At 42.7% G+C, this 21,544-nt stretch overlaps 1 protein-coding gene across 1 annotated transcript in view; it reads right to left on the minus strand.

Annotated features, from left to right (window-relative positions):
• Positions 1–1,629: 1,629 nt before the first annotated feature.
• Positions 1,630–21,544, minus strand: part of LOC102818564 — a 428,351-nt gene continuing 408,436 nt past the window's right edge. Inside the window, exons 4-6 of the mRNA XM_006835534.1 lie at positions 3,612–3,869; positions 2,895–2,939; positions 1,630–1,736 (exon numbers count right to left, since the gene is read on the minus strand). Of these exons, the coding sequence (XP_006835597.1) occupies positions 1,630–1,736; positions 2,895–2,939; positions 3,612–3,869 (410 nt within the window). The remainder of the gene's footprint in view (positions 1,737–2,894; positions 2,940–3,611; positions 3,870–21,544) is intronic.

Here is a 21,544-nt window from a genome sequence, read left to right on the forward strand (position 1 = left end):
AACGGAACGCTCCTAGAGAGTGAGACACAGTGCATGTGACTTTGGGGAAATTTGCTCTGTGGTCCCGGAATGCCAAATGTCAAGTATAGGTCACTACCATGTGTGGTGCTGTGGGTTAATGTGTCAAACTGCAAAGTTGGTGGTTCAAGCTCACCAGCTGCTTCTTAGAAACCCTATACAGGGTCGCTATGGGTCGGAATCGACTCGACAGCACCTAACAACAATGTACACTACGAGAGACCCAGGGTACTGTCATAAAAAACCGAAGAGCAGGGGCCCTGTTGAGAAGTGGATTTGCTTGGCCCATAGCACAACATTTGAAGTAGACTATTTTAGAGGCAATTCTGAGAAGAGGTATTCTTCAGCAGGTTTCTGAGTAAGGTTCCCTATATATGGCATCAGGGACAAATGCTTTGGGTTTCCTTCTGCCTAGTCAGTGACCAACAGCAACCAGAAAATGACCCCAATGTAAGCCAGTCAGACAGGAGCACAGTTTGATTATCAAATCACCTTTAATGAAGCAATAGGCAGAAGATACAATGTGGTTCAGTCGCACAGCACAGCAGTGTTTATATAATAATAAACTCCTTTCCCCACTTATTGGGGAAGAGGAGTAATATGTATTTCTGTATGAACACTATAAAAACAGAACTCCTCAAAACATTTTCCAGGAGATAGGATCAAAGAGAATCTATTGGGGGCCCATCACCAGTAGAATATCAGAGACAGTCTCTTAGTTGAGAGGTGGCAGCAGCCCCTCCCTTGCCATGAGGGTCAGGTGGTGAAAAACAATAAGGGAACAGAGGGCCTTGCAGTATATTTGGTAGCTCTTTAGCATCTTAATCACCAATGTTGGGTAGGATCCAGTTGGTAGAATTGCCAGTGGGGCCAGACAGTCAGTGGGAGCCTTTTCTTCCATGGCGGGCAAAGAGTTTGCTTCTCTGCTTGAAGAGGGAGAGGATGGGTGATGAAGAGGAGGAGTGATGGAGCATGAGGTCTGCTACAATCTTGGTGACCTGGGATGAGAAAGAACAGAAGTCAAGCTGGAGACTGACGAGACATGGGCTATGAGGCGAAGTGATGAGAGGCTGCAGTCTGGGGCTTTGCAATGGACCTGGAGTTCATATTGATGGTGACAGAACAGACTTGCTATCAGTGTGACGGGGGACACTGGGAGAGAAGGATGTGGAGCCAGGATTGGGTCATAATGCGAGTATGTCTCCTCACTCTTGAGTTGAGAGAGCAGTACTGGTGTAAGTAGAGGAGGAAAAGTACGGAGGCCTCGTTAGGTCAGGCAGGTAGACTAAGAGCCAAGGACCTGAGTTTCTTTTTCCATTCATTAGCTGTGTGGTCCTTGATGCTACTTGGCCTCAGTTTCTTCATTTATAAAATGGGGATAATAACAACTGTTCTTAGTGCCTCATAGGGGAGACATGGTTTAATTGGAGTGACAAATGACTGAATGTATTATATAAATGTGTTAGGCTACTGTTAATAACAAGATAACTTGTTAACAGGAAGAACTAGAGGAGTTTGGCAGCTCAGATTTAGGACTTAGAGCAAGACCCTGGAGAGAGATTTAGTCTTAGGGTTTACTATTCCATCCCTGACCCAAGGTGTCCACTCACCTCATCTGGACCATAGCCGAAGGGTCATGAGAAGGTTAAATCCAGTCACTTTCAGGAGAAGAATGCGGAGCCCAATCACGAATAGGTTTTGAAAGTTTAGGTTCATATCTGTAAGACCCAAGAGGCCCCAGAGGTTATAGGCATGCACATCTCTGCACAGATCTGTTAAGATACACCAATGGCTTCCCCCAAACAGGGGAGGTGGGTGGGAGCTATATGTGCCTCTCCTTGGGAGCTTCTGTAAACAGCCCCTTACACAAAGCTACTTGTGTACACCTCCAGGCTCAAAATATTTTGAGGTTAAATATTGTCTTGAAAGAATACCACCAACTGGATTTATTTTCTGAGTCCCATGGGGGTGGGGCAGGTGCTCAGACTTGATCTGTAATCTCTTGGGTCTGGAACCTTTAGTAAGAATCTAGTGGCTAAACCACAGGAGGGATGGCTCATAGAACAGGTCAAATGGAAACAGTATGGCTCAGGGTAGGTGGTGTGGAAGGGTTAGGTAAAGCCCAGTAACATGGCTTTTCTTGAAATAAGGTAAAAAAACCCCGGATTTGGAGGAGAGATGATTTCAGGAGCTGAGTTTAGAGCTATACATTATATAACATAAACTCAATAAACCCAAAGCTGTTGAGTCGATACAGTGACAGAACAGAGTAGAACTGCCCCACAGGGTTTCTGAGGCTATGAATCTTTAGGGAAGTGGACTGCTTAATTTTTCTCCTGGTGGGTTTGAACTACTAACCTTGCAGTTAGCAGCCCAACACTTAAAACATAAAGCAGTCAGAAATCTCAGTTGGATCAACCAGAAGCTCTCTTTGATTCTCCTGACAGTGGAGCTATTGAAAGGAATGCACAGCCCTGGAAAGCAGTTATCTGCCTAGTAAAACTAGAGACCTATCCTCAAAGTACATAGAATGGAAAACAAAACTAGAGATGGTAGGAGTTACTGGGGAATTCAAGAAAGATCCCAGCCAGCTCTGAGCAGGACTTGAATTGCTGTTCCCATTCCTCATGACTTTATTCCCAGATCCATTATTTCCTTCCTCCTCCCCTATCTGTTGCTGTTGTTAAGCGCCATTGAGTCAATTCCGACTCATAGCAACCCTGTATAGGGTTTCTGAGGCTGCAAATTTTGGCAGAAAGCCTCTTCTTTTTTCCCCACAGAGTGGCCAGTGGGCTCAGACTTCCCTATCTACTCAGAGTTACTATGGATTCATAGCCTTCCCAGATGTGTGAAGCCAGGCTAGACTCCTCTCTTACCTGTTTCGAAGCTTTCCTCGACCAACTTGGCATCACAGAGGCTTTCTAAAAATAGAAGCAAAGACATTTTCTTAGAGTCCAGAACCTAGCAACAATTCCTCTACCCCAGCACCTGGCACATTGTAAGGGCACAATGAATGGTTGTTGAATGAGTGAGGTCAGGAAGGTCTTTGGGAAGACAGACAGGAGGGGAGGCAACTTGGAGAAAGGGCACTGGAATTTGGGAAAGCAGTCAGGGCTAAGCAGCCTTTGCCCAGGTTGCTGTTGTTGTTGTTGTTAAGTGCCGTTGAGTCGGTTCCGACCCATAGCGACCCTGTACAGGGTTTCCGAGGGTGTAAATCTTTACGGGAGTAGAAAGCCTCATCTTTCTCCCGCGGAGCGGCTGGTAGTTTCGAACCACTGACCTTAAGGTTCGCAGCCCGATTCGTAACCACTACGCTACCAGAGTAGGGCATGGGAATTCCAGAGCCTGTACTGGAATGCAGTAGGGGTGAACTAGGGTTGGGTCAGAGGCCTCTTCTACCTCCTTCTCCCCAGGATACTGTGTCGACTATTAGGAGGGGCTCACTGGTCCTCAGTGGAAAGAGGACAGGCCATTTTCTGACAAACGGTGAGGCCAAGACCACCCATCAGAGCAGTTTTTTTTAGAATTCTTTGACCTGCAAAGCCAATGGTTTCGGAAAGTGATGCCTTCCCCAGACCCCACGCTATACTGACCTGAGCTGGAATAGAAGTTCATATCTTTGAAGGTGTCATTACATATAAAATTCTTGGTATCACTCCAGGCCAGGACTCCGTTGCTCTTGGAATCCATGGTCTTCATGGTCAGCACAGTTGCATCCGTACTCAGCACCTTGGAATTCGAGATGTCTGGCTGGTTGTCTGAAGACTTAAAATCAGTGAATAGGCAGACGGAGGTGATGCTAGATTTAGGGCTTCTCAGCTGGTACACAGCAGGGTCAGGGTGTGTGATATCTGTGGACCAAGAGGACATGAGGTTAGGAGACTCAGTTGTTTCCCTTTTTGCCCCTACCCAGGCTGGATTTCAGGTGCCAGTCATAGAGCTGGCAGACTACAGTCCTGAGACTTTAGATAGGAAACAACATTTTAGAAACCAGCTGCTCACAGTGGATTGGGACTTAAGGACAGGCACAGCTATGAATTGTGGCCAAGAGGCCAGGCTTTCAGTAAACATTCTCTGCCAAGTTCTTCCTGCTGTTTGAGGAAACCAGAAATATAGAGGTGCTTATGTGGTGTTGTAGGATAAGCACTGGACCACAAGGTCAGTTTGAAATGCAAGGCTGGTGGTTCAAACTCATCAGCTGCTTCTCAGAAACTCTAAACAGGGTTGCTATGAGTCGGAACTGACTTGGTGGCACTTAACAACACGATACCACTCTTTTTGTCTCTTAATAGGAATTGCTCCTAAACCTCAATATTCCCAGTAAACAACATACTTGCAGTAGAAGGGGAAGAAGAAGCATAGAAAAAAGGCATAGGAAAGACAAGCATACATTTTAGGGTGTGGATGGGCTCCCTCACCTAGGCTTGGCTTTGACAGGAGCTGGAGGCTTATGATGTATTGACATTAAATTGAAATGTTGATTTGTTTTATTAAAAGGTTGGGACTACAAATCAGAACATCGGAGTCCAACCCCTAGCTCTACCATATACTAGATGTGGGGTTTTTGAGCAAGTTACACCAGCCTCATAAGACTTAGAAGCTTCATCTGTAAAATGGGATGTTATCTTGTCTATCCTCCAGGCTCTTCTGAGAAACCAGTGAGAGATGCTCCATATAAAATTATATTTAACCAACTGTAAAGTGCCAAGCAAACATTACTAGCTGTAGCTATTAAGACTCATCAGGGTATTGCCATGAAAACATGCTACTAACAGCCACAATTTCTACTCATCAACCCAGGAAACAGTAATTGCTGGAGGCTTTTCCTTAGTGCTGGGAATCATTCTTCAGTATTTCCGTAGGATTTTGTGTTTTTAATGTGATTCTCATTGTTTATTCTTTCCGACCTCCTGCCTTTAGAAGAGGAAGCAGAGGTTTGCTGGGAGGATTAGCAGGCTTGGGGCCACCCAGAGAGTTTACAGCAGGGTTGGGATTAGCGTTTCCTGCCCCTGTGGTTCTCTGCTCCCTAAGCAACTTACTGCGTGGATGAGTTTATTCAGACCTGGAGATATACCCCACTTGTTAAGCCATCCAGGGTGGTCTTGGCGGTACAGACATCCAGCTGGATCTGAAACCAGGGAAACTAGCCCTTTGTAAGGCCTTGGGAGACTTAGTTGAAGGCAGAGCTACCTGCAGTAGGGGGCCCTCCTGGAGCAACCGAGTAGGGAATGGACTTTATGGTTTTATCTGAGAGATCTAAAACCCTGGACCAAAGGATTCTGCCAACTCCTTTCCATTTCCCAAATACTTAGGGGTCACAAGAGGACTGTCATCCCTAGTGTTTAAGATCCTAAAGTCTACATCCCAACACCCCAACAGATTAATCAACCCTCAGTGGCTTTCAGGGTCAGGGCTGGGGAGGGGGACACCAGTGTGCATGCAGGTGCTGAGAGAATGCAGACTGAGGGGAAGACAAGGGATAGGGTGCTTCCAGATATATAGTATGGCCTCAGCAAGACTGAATCAATTTTTCAGTGTGGAAGTTCAGATACTCTAGGTTCTAATGCATCATTTGAATTCAAAACCACGCAGCAACACATGTCTGAATGCTCTAGTGCTTTAAATCCCCAGGGGCACAGCAGTGATTGAAAGCGCCTTTGCCACTAAATCTGTACTTTGTACTCAAGACACTGGGAACCTAGAAATGTGGGTTACTACTTTGACTCTGGGTCCCATGGTGGCTCTGGTGAGCACCAGGAGTTCATAAACACAGTCACACTCACCAGGAGTAATGGAAACCCTGGTTCCTTTGCCAAACTGCAACTTGGAGGCCAACATCTGAGTACCACTCCCAATGGATCCACTACAGAAACCATTGAGTGAGTTTGCCCCCTCCTAGAGCCCACTGAGGACCAAGAAGGAAACTCTTCAGACCATAAGTTGTCCTTGGAAGTTGTCCCCTCTCAGCTGCATACTAGGCCACCATTTAAAAATGAGATTCCCCCCAGTGGCTGACCTCGGTCTTAATTCTCTCTCTTTTTCCTCTCTGAATTGATGCTGCTTTATTAGCACTTTTCTTTTGTACATTTTATCGTGGTTTGGGTGAAAGATTACAGAACAGATTCATTTGCCATTCATCAATTTGGACACATTTTGTTTTGGGATATTAGTTGCAATCTCTTCAATGTAGCATGACTCTTCCTACTTCCTCCCTGGGTTTCCCAGTTCCATTAGCTCATCTTTCCTGCCCCTTCCTGCCTTCTGAACTTTGTTTTTGGGCAAATGCTACCCTTTTGGTCTTGTCTGCTATGGCCTTACTTCTCTTGAAGGCTGACTGGTATTCCTTTTTTCCATTATCTTCTTTGCCTTATCACCACCCAACATTACTATCAATGTTATTAGCCCAAACTGTATGGGCCATGTTCATTCTTAAGATCATACCAGTTTTCTTAAGTCTGGAGTTCTCTTTCTCTCCTTTCTTTGCCCACATATATCTTACCTACCCTTCAGGACTCAACAAATCTTTTCTACCACATAAAACATCTTCTCACATAGGCCAACTTTTCCAACCAAGACCCCCAATTCCTCTCAGTCTTTGTTGTGCCTATGGACATCATCAACTGGCTAACATTAAAATAGTGTTTATGGAACTAAATTTACAATAGTCTTTTCCCATTGGTTAGTTTTTATACTATTGGAGAACAGGTCAGGCATATATATATTAGATTAGACTTCTTTATACTCAGTCTAATGTTTCACAGTGTGATCGCAAAGAAGGCATTTAGAATATCCATTGAATGATCAAAGTAAAAATTTCTTTGACCGAGAGAAACAGATATTCAAGACTGATGCTATAAGATGATTCATTGTAACACTCACAATGAATCAGATCAGAGCTAATGAAGCAGATCACAGCCTCATCATGATCAGAGCTAATATTCCCAGGGAAAAGATTATGACATTGGGCCATGGGGTTGGAAATGGTACTTCTTGGGATGACTCACCAGCTATTATGGTCAGTTGGGTCCCTTTCCCAAATGTGAGTTTGCCAGTCATTGCTCCACTATCCACACTGCGGGTGATACCATTACAGAAACTCACTGAACCTATTTACTTTTAAAATAGGACAAGAAGCATTGGTCTCCCACAGTATCACATTTCTAGGATTTAGACATTCTACTCTTTTGGATTTAGATATTGTCTCTGATGGTTCAATCTTCCTCTTACACCATCTTGTCATGGGTGCCCTGAGTTGGAGATTGTGATTTCAATAACCCAAAAATTTGGGGAGCAAAATTTCTATTCAGGGCAGTAGTATCCTACATCTTCTCTTGGAAGGTCCAGGACTACTTACTCATTATCTACCTCATGACTCTTAAGGTCTCAGCATAAGGATGATGTCTCCAAAGCACTAAGTACTGGATGGGAGGATTTTCTAGGGATAAGTGGAAAGAATCATTTGGAATCCTTCAGAAAAAAAAAAAACCCTCAGCATCTTGGACAAAGGAGAATTCATTGTGGATATCTACCCTTGTCCCTTTCTACTTACTTGGTGAGATCCCGAGTCTGGTCCCAGCTCCAAAGATTAGTTTGGTATTACCGCTGTATTCCCACTGCAGGAAAGGTCTTTGCACTAACCTTCCTGACGCTACCCCACTGGGATTAGCAGAGCCTCAGTGCACTCACTCTTCTGAATGGCTCCTTGGGGGCTTGTTTCTCAGGTCTCCTATTTTCCGAGGAAGTCTTCCCTCTTTACAATACTGACTATCATAGTATAGCAAAGGTTTGATGATGATAATAATAGCAATTAATACTATTAGTTTTTTTGTTTGTTAAGTCAAAGTTCTGACTCACAGCGACCTAGTGTAGAGTTTCCAAGGAGCAATTGGTGAGTTTGAACCACCAACCTTGTGGTTCAAACTAACCTTGCGGTCCAGCGCTTTATCTTACAGCTCCACAAGAGGACTCTATTATTTATTACTTGAGGTAGTATAGTGGATTATGAGTTAGGCTGCTAACTGCAAGGTCAGCAGGTCGAATCTACCAGTATCCATGAGGGAGAAAGAGGAGGCTTTCTGCTCTTGTAAAAATTTACAGTCTTAGAAGCTCTATACAGGGTTGCTAATTAGTTGGAATTAACTCCATGGCAGGTTTGTTTTTTTTTTAGCTGTATGTTGCCCTGGGGGTGCACAGGTTGAGCTTTGGTCTATTAATTGCAAGATCAGTGGTTCAAAGCCCCCAGCTTCTCTTCAGAAGAAAGTTGAGGTCATCTGATCCCATGAAGAGTTAGCGTCTCAGAAACCCTAGGGAGCGGCTCCCCTCTGTCCTCTATAGGGTCACTATGAGTTGGAACTGACTGGACAGCAGTGGGTTTTTTATTTTTAACATGTCAAGTATGTCCCAACAACAATGGCTCTTCAGATATGGGTCTGGATCACTGTTACCCTTGGGAGGAGTTTCAAAACTCCATAAACTCCAGAGAGAATGGATCACTGTTACCCTTGGGAGGAGTTTCAAAACTCCATAAACTCCAGAGAGAAAGATTCTATAAACAGGCATTCCGGTACCTTGCTCATTAGCCAATCCAGGGAGTTTAGCAACTACTGCAGTAAAAAGAGAATTTGTGTTTGCCATTAACTCATCCCTTCCCCCTAAGGGCACTTAGCTAATTGCCTGAATGTTCAGATTATCTGGTGCTGATATTATCAGTTTTGCATCAAGTATCAGAACTCTTTTTATGTTTTTGGAAATTATTCTACACAGATTTTTATTTATTCAATTGGCTTTTGGCACTTCTGTCTTTGATATGAGAAATGGGAATATTTTAAATCACCTAGAGAACTTGTAGAGATAGAAAATGTACATCCCCAAGTTTGCCATAAATCATCATTTGTTTTCTCATAGACCAGTTGTCAGTTACGTTACACTGGTCATTTGCATGGGCATACTCACATGGATGCACAGACAGCCTGGTCCCTGCTCCAAAGGTCTGTTTATTGAAGCCACTGGATGATGCACAATAGGAGGGTGCTTTACAAGAACTCTGCCCAGGGCAGGATCAGCTGGCGGGGGGAGCTCTGCTTCTTGTTCCTGCCCTCTGTTGTTGTAGTTATGAGCCACTGAATTAGTTCTGACTCATAGTATCCCTCTATAGGGTTCCTAAGGAGTGGCAGGTGGGTCTGAACCACCAACTTTGTGGTTATCAGTCCAGTGCTTATCCTATAATACCACACCAAGACTCCTGTATAACCTGGAACTAGAGAGAAGAGTCTGGCGTTAGGGTTCTAACTCAACTTTTGGTGTAGTACTTCTACAGACATTTCCCTCAGAACCAACCTTGAGTGGATCAGGACTTTCTGGAGGGTGGATGCCCATTCTGGGCTCTACAATTGAAAGTGAAGGAGGAAAATGGAAAGAATCAGTAGACTAGCCAAGAATTAATTAGGAAATGACTGTTGAAGGAAAAATGTCTAGAACTGGAAATAGATGGAAGACCTAGGGTAGGGCTTAATGATAGAATTGAGGCCTATGAAGGAGTCTCTCCTGTTAGAAAGTAGATTATATAATTCCTTGAGGGTAGAAAAAGAGATTAAAAATCACTGTATAGGAATATTCACATAAAAGGCACAAGAAGAGCTGCTCAACTATGAAGACTATAGGAATCAAGAGTGAGTTACATACTCATAGGCTGTGTTGTTGTTAAGTGCCGTTGAGTTGATTCTGACTCATAGCGACCCTGCACAGGGTTTCTGAGGATGTAAATCTTTACGGGAACAGAAACCCTCATCTTTCTCCCACGGTTAGCAGCCTGACTCGTAACCACTAGCTACTAGAGCTCCTTCATAGAATTCTAGTCCTCCCAAAATTTTCTGCAAAAAAGTAATTCTAAACTCAAATAAGTTTAAATACTACTCTATACTATACAGGGTTGCTATGGGTTGGAACCGACTCGATGGCACATAACAACAACAACAACAACTATATATCAGTCTTGCAGACTGACAATACATGTTGTTGTTATTGTTAAATGCCATTGAGTTAGTTCTGACTCATAGTGATGCTGTATAGGGTTTCTGAGGAGCAGTTGGTGGGTTTGAACTGTCAACCTTATGTCAGCAGTCCAGTGCTTATTGTACAGCACCACATCAGGACAATACATACTAGGATTTTAAGGGCTCTGGGAAGTCTTCTACTAAAGACATCCAGAGTTTCTCTAACTTATTTCTTAAAAGACCTATTAACAGCCATGGATTACAAGCAGGGTTAGATACCTATTCCCTGGAGGTCCCCTTTCTAGTTCCAAGAATTTAAACTTCCAACCTAATTTTATCCATTATTTCTTTTGTGCTCTAAACCGCATGTTCTCTCACCCACTCCTACAGAAACAAAAGGCTTCAATCATGCTCCTTCTCTCTTTCTAACCTCGCGGGACAGCTTCCTCCTTTCGGGCAGTTGTTGACTGTGTGGACATCAGTGCAGCACACACTCCTGCTGTTTTCAGGGACAGCTCAGGGCAGATACAGAGGCTATCCATGTGCAGTACCCATCACCCAAAGCCTACTTTGCAGGGTTTATCTACTGGGAACCATGATGACTTTTTGAATTTATTGGTTCTACCTTGGAGCTATGTATTTTAAAGATGATTGTGGTTTTTATGGAAAAACTTTTCCTTAAAGCAACTATTTTCTAGGTGGTATCTCAAAGACATAGACTTCATGTATTTATTACCAGACCTCTTTCTTTTTTGTTGCTAAGACTTACTTACTCTGCTGCTTCCCTGTCAGAGATATTGTAATCTTTTTGCCTCTGAACTCTGGTTCTTGAGACATTTTATGGGTCTTAGGGTTAGGGCTTTCTAGCTCAAGCCTCAGCTGACCTACAGCAGGGAAAACATTTTGGTGAAGCACACACATGAACAGATAAACAGAGGAGCTTTGCCCTGAAGAACTGGGCTTCTTCTCAAACATGTGCTAGTATTTAGATGGTTTGAGGTCAAACAACTCTTCCAATTAGATGATACTTGCTAATGTGTAAACCAACACATTCTCAATAATAATTATTCTCCATGTCCCAAGTCTTCCCTGGCATTCTTAGGTAAAAGTCTTTAAAAAAATAATCATTTGTTCAATGATAAATCATTTGTTCAATGATACCTATGGGTCAAGCACCATGCTAAGCTGTAGAGATAGAAGGCTGAACAAGAAGAGGATCTTGCCCGCATGGAGTTTATAGCCCAGTGGACGATTTAGATACGTACAGGCAACTAGGAGTTAGGTGCTCCACTATACCATGGGGGACACTGGACTGTAATTGTCACTTTACATGGGCGTTTACCTACTCTGAGATACTCCTTGCTTTCTTCCCTCCCTTCCCTATATATCAAGCTTTTGGTACCTAATAGATGTTCAGTAAATATTTATGGAATAAACAGACCCTCTAAACATTTAAATTAATTTTAAATGGAGTCTGATTCTCTGTCTTCACTTTATTAGGGCTATTTCATTTCTCCTTTAACTTCTCTACAGTTCCAGTTTTCAAACTTTCTACTGTTTTTATGGCATTTTTAGGATATAAGTTTTCCCCATGTCCCTCCATTGGGCATGGAGTGTTGTGAGTATGTGACTAATGACCAGGGTCTCAGGGAAGTTGAATTTATCCCTTTCGTGAAAACCAGATGATAATAAAGTTTCTGTTTCTTTTCTGATAAGGATATTTTTTCTCACAAGAATCTAGAAACAGCCAATGAGTGTGTCTCTGTAATACTGAAAAGGCCAGTTCCCGTTGGCAATTACTACCATTAGAAAACAAAGTACTAATGAGCTAGTGGTTGGAGATTCAAACTTCAAAACATTTACCTCATGACAAAACATGAAAAATTAGTCTGGGAAACACAGATTCATCATCTAAGAAAGCAGAGTAGGGACTGTCTGTGTCTTTGGTCAGAGCATAAGGCCAGGTACTTACTTGGCTGCACTTGGAGTCTGGTTCCACTGCCAAATGTAAACTTTCTGCCGCTTGTGTCCACACTTTGATACAAGGCAGTACAAATACCTGCTCTCTGCCACCCGGGATGGCTGCTGTGACACCCACACACCTTTAGGGTCTTCATGCTCAGGAAACAAAGCTTAAAAACAGCTTGTTCCATGGTTCAGAGCCCCTGGCTGGTACAAAATGTTTAGTGCTTAACTACTTATAGAAATGTTGGTGACTCAAATCCATTCAGAGACACCTTGGAAGAAAACACTTGGTGATCTGCTTCCAAAAGGTCGCAGCTTTAAAAATGTTATGGAATACAGTTCTACTCTGTGCATTGTTGTTGTTGTTAAATGCCGTTCAGTTGGTTCCAACTCATAGCAGATCCTGTGTAGGGTTTCTAAGGAGTGTCTGGTGAGTTTGAACCACTGACCTTGTGATTCAAACCCATCTTGTAGTAGTTTAGTGCTTATCCTACAGTGCCAAACCAGGACTCCTGTGTGTATAAGGGGGGGTCACTATTAGTTGGAATTGACTTGATGACAACTGGGCTTTTGGTTCCATGGTTTTGATGCTAAATTTCTTTCTTTACTATTTTATTCCCAACAAACAGTCCTCCTAGGTTTCTACTTCTATTCTGCCATACATCATCTTAACAATCCAGTTTAAGGCTTTGCTGGGTCCTATGCCAAAGCTACCATGGTCACTATGGTTAAGATGATCCAAGGTGGAGACATCAAAGATGAAGCACGTGATCCTTTCTTGAATTATGGGGTCTACCTTCACAGGATGGAAGTAAGAGGGATGGTGGGCGCAGTGTAGTGGTATGGTTAACAATATGGCCCTAGAGTCAAGTAGATCTGAGTTATACTATAACTCTGTCATTCCTAGCTGTGTTATCTTGGGCAAGTTACTTATCCCAAGACTTTATTTCTTAATTTGTTAAATGGTTATAATATTTGCCAGCTTTTATTAGTATGGGAATGAGCATTTAATGAGAACTTATATGAAGGACATATGGTCACTGGCACATAGCAAGCATTCAGTGTTAGCTGTTGTTGCGTTAGCCCCAGATTCATGGTGACCCCGCGTACAACAGAATAAAGCAAGGTCTGGTTCAGTGCCATCCCGTTGACTTGTTGTGGATCAGACCACAGTGCTAATTGGATGGGATTTTCACTGTCTGGTTTCTGGAAGCAGATAGCCAGGTCTTACTTTCCACTCTGTCTTAGTCTGGCAGCTCCACTGAGGCTTATTTAGCATCATAGCATCACACAGACCTCCACTGACAGATGTGGCACTGCCTGAAGTATATTGGCCGGGGATCAAACTCAGGTCTCCAGCATGGAAGGTGAAAACTCTACCACTGAGCCACCCAAATCTGCAGACATTTAGTATATACTAGTTAATGGTGGTGGTGGTTATGTGCCTTGGAGTCAGTTTCGACTCAGCGACCCTGTATGGGGTTTCTGAGGCTATAAATCTTCATGGGAGCAGAACGCCTCATCTTTCTCCCATGGAACAGCAGGTAGTTTCGAACTGCTGACCTTGAGGTTTGCAGCCCAATTTGTAACCACTACGCTACCAGAGCTCCTTATACCAGTTAATACTTAAATAGTTAATTATTATGTAATGCTTCCCAGCAATGCTATACGCTAGGGCTGCTTACAGTCAGAGGAGACCTAGCCCTGCCCTAACACCTCTTCCAGTGTCCTAGTTGGGACTCTCTAATTTAGGGAACAGATATCTCATGGGCCCAAGGGGAGATAGTATCAGCTATAGGGTTGATCCCTTGGCTTCCAAAGAGAAAGTTCTTCAGAAACTTAACCAAGGGTTAGTCTCTTTTCTCAAAACTTGGGCATTTGTCCTCTGCAAGCACTGCATAAGCCCTTGTTCAGCACATCCTCAATCATTTCATTAGACTGACCATGGGCTAGAGACCCACTAAGTTACTCCCAGACAACAAAGGACTCTTAACCATGGTGCAGACCACATCATAGGCGCTTCCACTACTGTGATAACATTTCATAAAATAGTCTCTGTCTAGACAATTTCCCTTGATCATTTCCATGATACTCACATGGATGAACAACCAGACTGGTCCCCTTTCCAAATGTAAGTTTGTAGGTTCCTCCTGATGCACACATCAAGGGAGGCTTTTGATAAAACCCTCCACCAATTGCCCCAGTGGCACTGGAGTTAGGCAACAATTCAGGAAAAAACTTTCTACTTTCCCAGAGATATAGGGCATCTCTCTTAGTTGTCCTCAGAGCCAATGAGTCTTAGGGTCAAGGGCCAGTGATGGAGTTGGGGGCTGGGGACTGGAGAATTACTCAGTCCTTCAGTTACCCTAAGCTTTCCTGTCACTAGAAAAACAGTGCAGCAAGTTCCATACCCCTTCCTTAACCTCCAATCACTACCACCAATCTGCCTGCTTGGGACAAACACTCTGAGGGTCTATTAGTCTTTTTGTCAGCTATAAGGGACCTCTGAAAATGTGCAGAGACAGGTTTTATACTACATTTTGCTAAGACTGTTCTGAACTCCTTTTCTGGAAACTCTCCTTGTTCTCATCTTTCTCTCTGACTCCTAGATACTTTCCATTCCCAGCCTTCTTCCTATAGGACGTCTATGGATATCCCTGTCCTATCCTAGGCAAGACTCCAAGCAGGATTCAGGTACTTCCTGTGATCTGGGCTTATATCCTTTCCTCTTTGTCTTGCTTATTTTGGACATGTTATCAGGAAAAACCAATTGCTAGAAAAGGACATCACGTTTGGTAAAGTAGAGGGTGAGCAAAAACATGGGAAACTCTCTATGAGACAGACTGTGGCAACAGTCACAACAATGAACTCAAATATGCCAACAATCGTGAGGATGGCAACACAAAAGCACAGCTGTTGTCACTGAGTTGATTCTAAGCCATAATGAATGACTCTGTAGGACGGAGTCCTAGTGTATGGGACAGACTCCTGGTGTGGCACCGTAGGATCAGCACACTGGACTGTAAACCACAAGGTTAGTGGTTCAAACCCACCAGCCACTCCTTGAAAGCTCTATATAGGGCCATTATGAGTTGGAATCGACTCCACAGCACTTAACAACAAGGGCAGAGTAGAACTTCCCCATAGGGTTTCTTTATGGAAGCAGACTGCCTCATCTTTCTCCCAACAGAGTGGTTGGTGACTTCCAACTGCTGACTTTTCACTTAGCAGCGGAGCTGTTAACCTCTATGCTGCCAGGGCTCCTTGAGGGTGACACAGGACTGGGCAATATGTCACTCTGTTATATACAGGTCATCATGAGTTAGATGCAACTCAACAGCAGCTAACAGCAACTTTATCTATAACCACCTAGGAATGGGCCAACTTACCCAAGCTCTTGGGTCCCTTTATAAACTTCTAATGACCTTGATTCAGACAGGGCCCTGCTTCTATGAAGTCCTAGGACTACTGAGAAAAAAACACCTCACAACAATTTCCTAAAGGATAGGAGGAAACAGGAATCATGCTCCCTAATTCACAGGTGGGAAAAGTGAGGTTCCCAGAAGTCATGGTCTGGGCCACAATCTTGAGCTAAGATAGGGACCCAACCCTTAGTTCCCTGGCCATTGTGCACCGTTGGCTGGCACTCAGTCACATTACACGGGGCCTCAGGCTCACGTTAGCAAAGACATATGCAGCTCTACCATCTAGCTCCTGTGGGAGTGAGGAGCTGGAGTCTTGCCGCTGCTCTGCACTTGACCATAAGCATGGATTTGGGCTAATAGTTCTGACTCTGGGTCTCAGGATCCCCCTACATGGTCCCCCACATCTCTCCCAGCTCTAACTTCTTTAGCGCTATGTTCAATTTGAAACCCAGATCCAGGGAATGGTAGAAGCAGCTTTCCACAGAGGGTGGCTATGTGGTCAGTGGAATTGTGGGGAGAAGGGGAAGGCAGAAGAAAGAAGGGACAAGCAAAGATTTAGGATAGTGACCATTTAGGAAGCTTGGATGCGGCATTGATTAATGCCCCATCCTCCCATGACAATATAATAAGTTGTTTTCCAGCATTGGAAGTAGGGATGGGTGGGTATATAACAGAGGACTTTCACTTACTTGGTGTGACCAGCACTTTGGTGCCCTTCCCAAAAGTATATCTGTTGTTCCCATAGTCACACTTTGGGTAAATACATTACAAAAAGGTTCTGGCTTTGCCTGCCTTCTTCTGGGGATCATAGACACTCCAGAGTAGCTCTAACAGCTGGAAATCTAGAGAAACTGATTCTAAGGATTGAGACTGAAGTTTCCCTTGCTATTAGCAATATCAGATTGACGGAGCCTCTTTAGTGGGTATAAATATTACAAGTCCCCACTGTTACCCTTTGACCTTTATTTTCCTCATCACAGCTATCAACAAACCCAGTCTCTACCTATTTCTCCTCTGGGAAAAAAAGTCTTTATAAAACCTTACGGAAAACACTGCCTCCTACATAGGCCAGGTGGGTTTAAAAATTCCTAAAGATACCAGGGAGGAGGCTGGCATTTCCCCACCTCATCTGCCACGTCTAAGAAGTAGGTACCGTTTTCCTGGGGACATTTGCAAACAAGTACTTTTCACTTTGCCAGAAGTAGTAGGAGCAAGAACATCATTAAGTGCACTGTCGGCCACACAAGCTAACAACATGCCTGGCATGACTCACTGTCTTCTAGGGCTGAGCAAGAGTCTTGGGTGACTCATGTCTGACTCATTCCTGCTTCTACCCTCACCCCACTAAACCATCCTCACTGCCAAGGGAGCTTTGTTCCTAAGAAAGTCAAACATCTCAGCAGATAACAGACTCCAGTCTTTTCCCCAGAAACACATGGTTGAATTGTGGCACATTCATATAAAAATCGTTATTAGATGTTTAATATGAGTACTTTGTTTTCTCTGATAGATCTGGAAGGTCTTTGCCATCAGGGGCCATGACTTACACTTCATTTCCGCTCTCTCTGCCTCTTTCCCTCTCTCCCAGCGTACCTTCTCTTCTTCCCCCTCTTTTCCCTTCTCCTGCTCTCCCTTTCATTTAAAACCAACTATGGCTCCTGGCTTGCTGATGATACTCAATAACCATTTACGGAATTGAACTGTTACTGTACATAATGATTGGGATAAGGAGCCCAGTTTTCAGAGAGGTTAAAGACTAAGTATACTTTGGGTAAATGTGAGCTGAAAATCTAAGTGCTTAGGCAAGGAAAAACCAAGGAAGCATTTCTAAGACATAATAAGGAGGCATTATAAAAACAAACATTCTGAGGCTCATATTGACTCTCAGCAGAGAGGTGGGAACTGAATGAACAAGTAAAAACCTTGATTCTAAGGCAAATTAGCATTTTGTTTCTATTTTAGCACTGATTCTCCTTAAAGGGTAAAACTAATAATGACAAAAATGTCTACTCCAAGTTAGTTGAATTGCTATGAGTAATAGTAACACATAGTAATAGTGATATTATTATTCTATTATTCTGGTTAAGTGCTGTGGAGTCAGTTCTGACTCTTAGCAACCCTGTATAGAGTTTCCAAGGAGTGGCAGGTGAATTTGAACTGCCGATCTTGTGGTCTGCAGTGCCACACCAGACCCAGGCTAACTTCTCTCTTTCTACATATATAAAAGTAAATCCAATATTGTGGTGGGGTACATACTTAGGGAGATTTGACTTACTTGAGATGACCAAAAGTTGGGTGCCAGTTCCAAATACGGGTTTCTGGAAGCCTGTGTTCACACTCTGATATAACTCTCTACAAAATGACACTCTAAGGAGCTCTGGTAGTATAGTAGATTATGAGCTGAGTTGCTAACCAACGGTCAGAAGTTCTAATCTACCAGTCATTCCATGGGAGAAAGATGAGGCTTTCTGATCCCATAAAAATTTACAGTCTCAGAAACTCTATATAGGGTCGCTGTGAGTCAGAATGGACTCCACGGCACACAACCAGAACCAGACCAGATATTCTTATTTAAATAGTAGCAAAACAAACAAAAAACTAAAGCCAATGAAAAAGACATCCCTCAACTATAATACAAATCTGATTATTTCATGAAACTTACTTGCTTCAACAAACAGTTTTGTTCCTGTCCCAAAGACAACTTTGGAGCCTCCAGTATTTCCCACAGTGATTTATACTACAACAAAATGGACCATTATATTCTTCCACTATTACACCACAGCTGGAGAGCAAGCCAAGGGGTGCCAGTAATAATTAACACTTTTAAACAATTTCCTCATAAAACATATTTTTCTCCCCTCGTATAAGAAACTTATCTTACAGTGCTGACCTATCAGAGGGTTAACTCACCAAACAGTAACCACAGACTAAGGCCTAGGGAACAAGATTCCCACGTTCTGGTTTCAGCTTTAGTTTTCACTGGTTTTATGGTTTTGGAAAATTCAACCCATCTCTCTCTCTCTTTTAATTTCCTTATTAGAAAACAGAAATCTAAAGTAAATGATTTCTAAGCTCCTTTCCAACTCTAAAATTCTATGATCCAGTAATGTCTAAAGTGCCCTCAACTTACTGCTTCTGTAGCTCACAAAGAAGTCAGATTTGCAGATCAGTTACACTGGTGACTGGTCTACCTGGGATTACTGTTATTGTTAAGTACTGTCAAGTCGTTTCCGACTCATAGCGACACTATGTGGTGTTTCCAAGGAGTGGCTGGTGACTTTGGAAAGTCGACCTTGTGGTTCGTAGGGTTTTTAATGACATACCCACCATCTTCAAACCCTTGAGTCATAGCAACTCAAGGGTGGCATTGGAATTGTTTGTTAAGTGCTGTTGAGTTGGTTCCAATTCATTGTGACCCTGTATATGGTTTCCGAGGAGTGGCTGGTGGGTTTGAACTGCCAACCTTGTGGTTCAAATGACCTCTGGTGTTCCAGTGCTTTATCCTACAGTGCCACACCAGGACTAAGAATCTCAGGTTTTGAGTGCTTTCTTAGCCCCCCCTTATCTCACACTGAGGAGTCTGAAACACACAAAGGAAAAATGACTATTCAGAACATTCAATTTGGGCCAAATAAAACCTAGAACTCTAGATTAAAACCCTGGGCTTTTTTTCCCTCTGAACTTCATGGATTCCTTTTAGACAACATTTAGAGTAAAGGAATGCTAATTTTTCAGAGTTAATCTTATTTGGGGAAAGGATAAAATGACCTGAAATATCTCTTCACCTGTGTTTCTCTAAATCAAGGATCGTGATCATGCTTTGCTAGTTATTTTGTTCCCCTCTATGCGCCAGACTGCAAATCCATTTGAACTGCAAGGTCAGCGGTTCAAGCTCACCAGCTGCTCCTCGGAAACCTTATATAAGGTTCCTTATGGGTCAGAACTGACTCAACAGCATTTAACAACAATGGGGTTCCATTAAGCTCAATTCTAGTGTTAAAGACTCTAAAGTTAGACAGAGCTGCTGTCAACCACATATCTTTGGAAAAAAGTCTTAATAGTTTGCTAAATTCCACCCCAAAGAAAATGTTTGTCTTTGAATATTCCATACCTCAGTACTGTATTACAGTTAATGATAAATAAGGCACAAATCATAAAGATGGCATTTCCTTTTCTCATGTTCACTGTCTCCAGAATACATTTTATAGTTGCCATAGAATTTCACACTTACTCAGTTCTACTTTTAGCTGGGTCCCTGTTCCAAAGGTGAGTTTGTCTGCTCTTCCTAGAGTCCCACAGTGTCTGATGCCTCACAATAATCTCCCTTCTGCCATGTTTTCCTGATTTACCCTAATTAGTTAGGAAAAAGTTTAACCTTTAATATGGATTATTTGACTTATCCAAATGAGAAAAAAGCTTCACCTCTCTCTAATGGAACAAATTCACAGATAGTTGTTGTTGGGGGACCAAAGAGATTATCTGGATTTGCCAAATTTCAGATGAGAAACTGAGGCCTGAAGGCAAGAGGTCTGCTCTAAACTGCTAGTTGGTAATGGAATTAGGGCCAAAATCTGGGTCTATTTTATTCTCAGAGTGGTGTTTTTCTCTCCTGATCACATGCTTGAATGTATTGCATCATTTACTTATTCTCGTCTTCCCTTTTGCCTGGAAACTTGATTTCTTAGGGTGTTTAATTTCAATTAAACAAGTATTTATCAAGTATTTCCTTTGTAAAAGGAGTCATATTGGATACTTAATGTGACATAAGAGGAGTCTCTGCTGTTAAAGACCTTCCAGTTTGAGTAGATATTTTCAGTAATGAAAGATTTCTGTTGCTGTATTTGTTGCATATTGTCTAAGATTCCATAGTTAAGTATAAGGACATAAAGGGAGATAGCACAATCTAGACATTACACCAGAAGCCAGGCTATTTCTGGAAAACCCAAGCTTGTCCCACTCTTCTGGGAGGTTAGTAGTCTCGACTCCATTTTGTCCTAGTGAATTAGTTCTACTGTTATTTACAACTCTTCTGTTAGTGGTTTCCATTTTTAAAAGTCCCTCAGGGAGGCTCAACCTTAAATCCATGGAAAGTTAATTGATGAAACAAGGATGATGCAATCCAGGGGGTAAGTACAGTGAACACAATGCAGAAGCCTTAAGCCCAGACAAGGGGAGAAAAAGGATGGAAGGGGGGGATAACATTTACCTGGAGAAACAAGAAGCATAGTCCCCTTTCCAAAAGTGAGTTTGCTATATCCTGAAGTCACACTATAGAAAATCCCTGTACAAAAATGAGCTGCAGTGTTGAAAATCCCAACTGTTACCACTCAGGGAAGGGGAAAGGAAAATCATCATTTATGGAAAACCTATTATGTGCCAAGTGGGTTAAGAATTTACATGTATTACATTACCTCTGTCAGGCCACGACTGTGCCATGAGCTAGATATTATGAATCCTTATTTTACAAATGAAGAATAGGTGGTCTGAGGCTAAGTAGGTTGGCCCAGCACTGCTAACAGACACAAATTCCTGGATACATAAGACATTTTAACACAAAGCAGATAAATTTTAGGAGAATCTGTAAGAGAAGATTCTTACTCTTTCTAGAATGGGATTGCAGCTATATACTGGGGCTAATTCTTTCACTAAAACACATGTCAGAACTCTAGTTAATTGATTGCCCCCAAACTTTAGCTCATCCTCTGTTACACAGTCATTTTTGTAGACACAAAGACATTTGACCCTCAATTCTTCAATCATTCCTCTGATACTCCACTTACCGGGCCTAACCAGCAGTCTGGTCCCACTCCCAAAGATCAATTTATAGTTTCCATCTTTCCCACAGTGTTTCTTAGTCAGTCAAAAACACCCATCAGCCCACACATCCTTTTCTCACCCAAGCTTAGAGGTAAGGCCTCTTCACCTTCAAAGGTGGCTGACTACATTTCAACTTTCTTTTTGCATTCCCATAATACTCAGGCCATTTGACTTAAACTTGGGGCAGTTACTGTGAAAAACAAAATGAAGTCTTTACCTACTCACTCTCTGGCTCTATCACCATCAAATTTATGATTTTCAACTCTATTTACTCCACAAATATACCTAGCCTTTCTTTGATCTCTTTTATAGTTATCAATTTTTAGA

The sequence above is a fragment of the Chrysochloris asiatica genome, unplaced genomic scaffold (genome assembly GCF_000296735.1).
Source record: "Chrysochloris asiatica unplaced genomic scaffold, ChrAsi1.0 scaffold00017, whole genome shotgun sequence".
NCBI lineage: Eukaryota > Metazoa > Chordata > Mammalia > Afrosoricida > Chrysochloridae > Chrysochloris > Chrysochloris asiatica.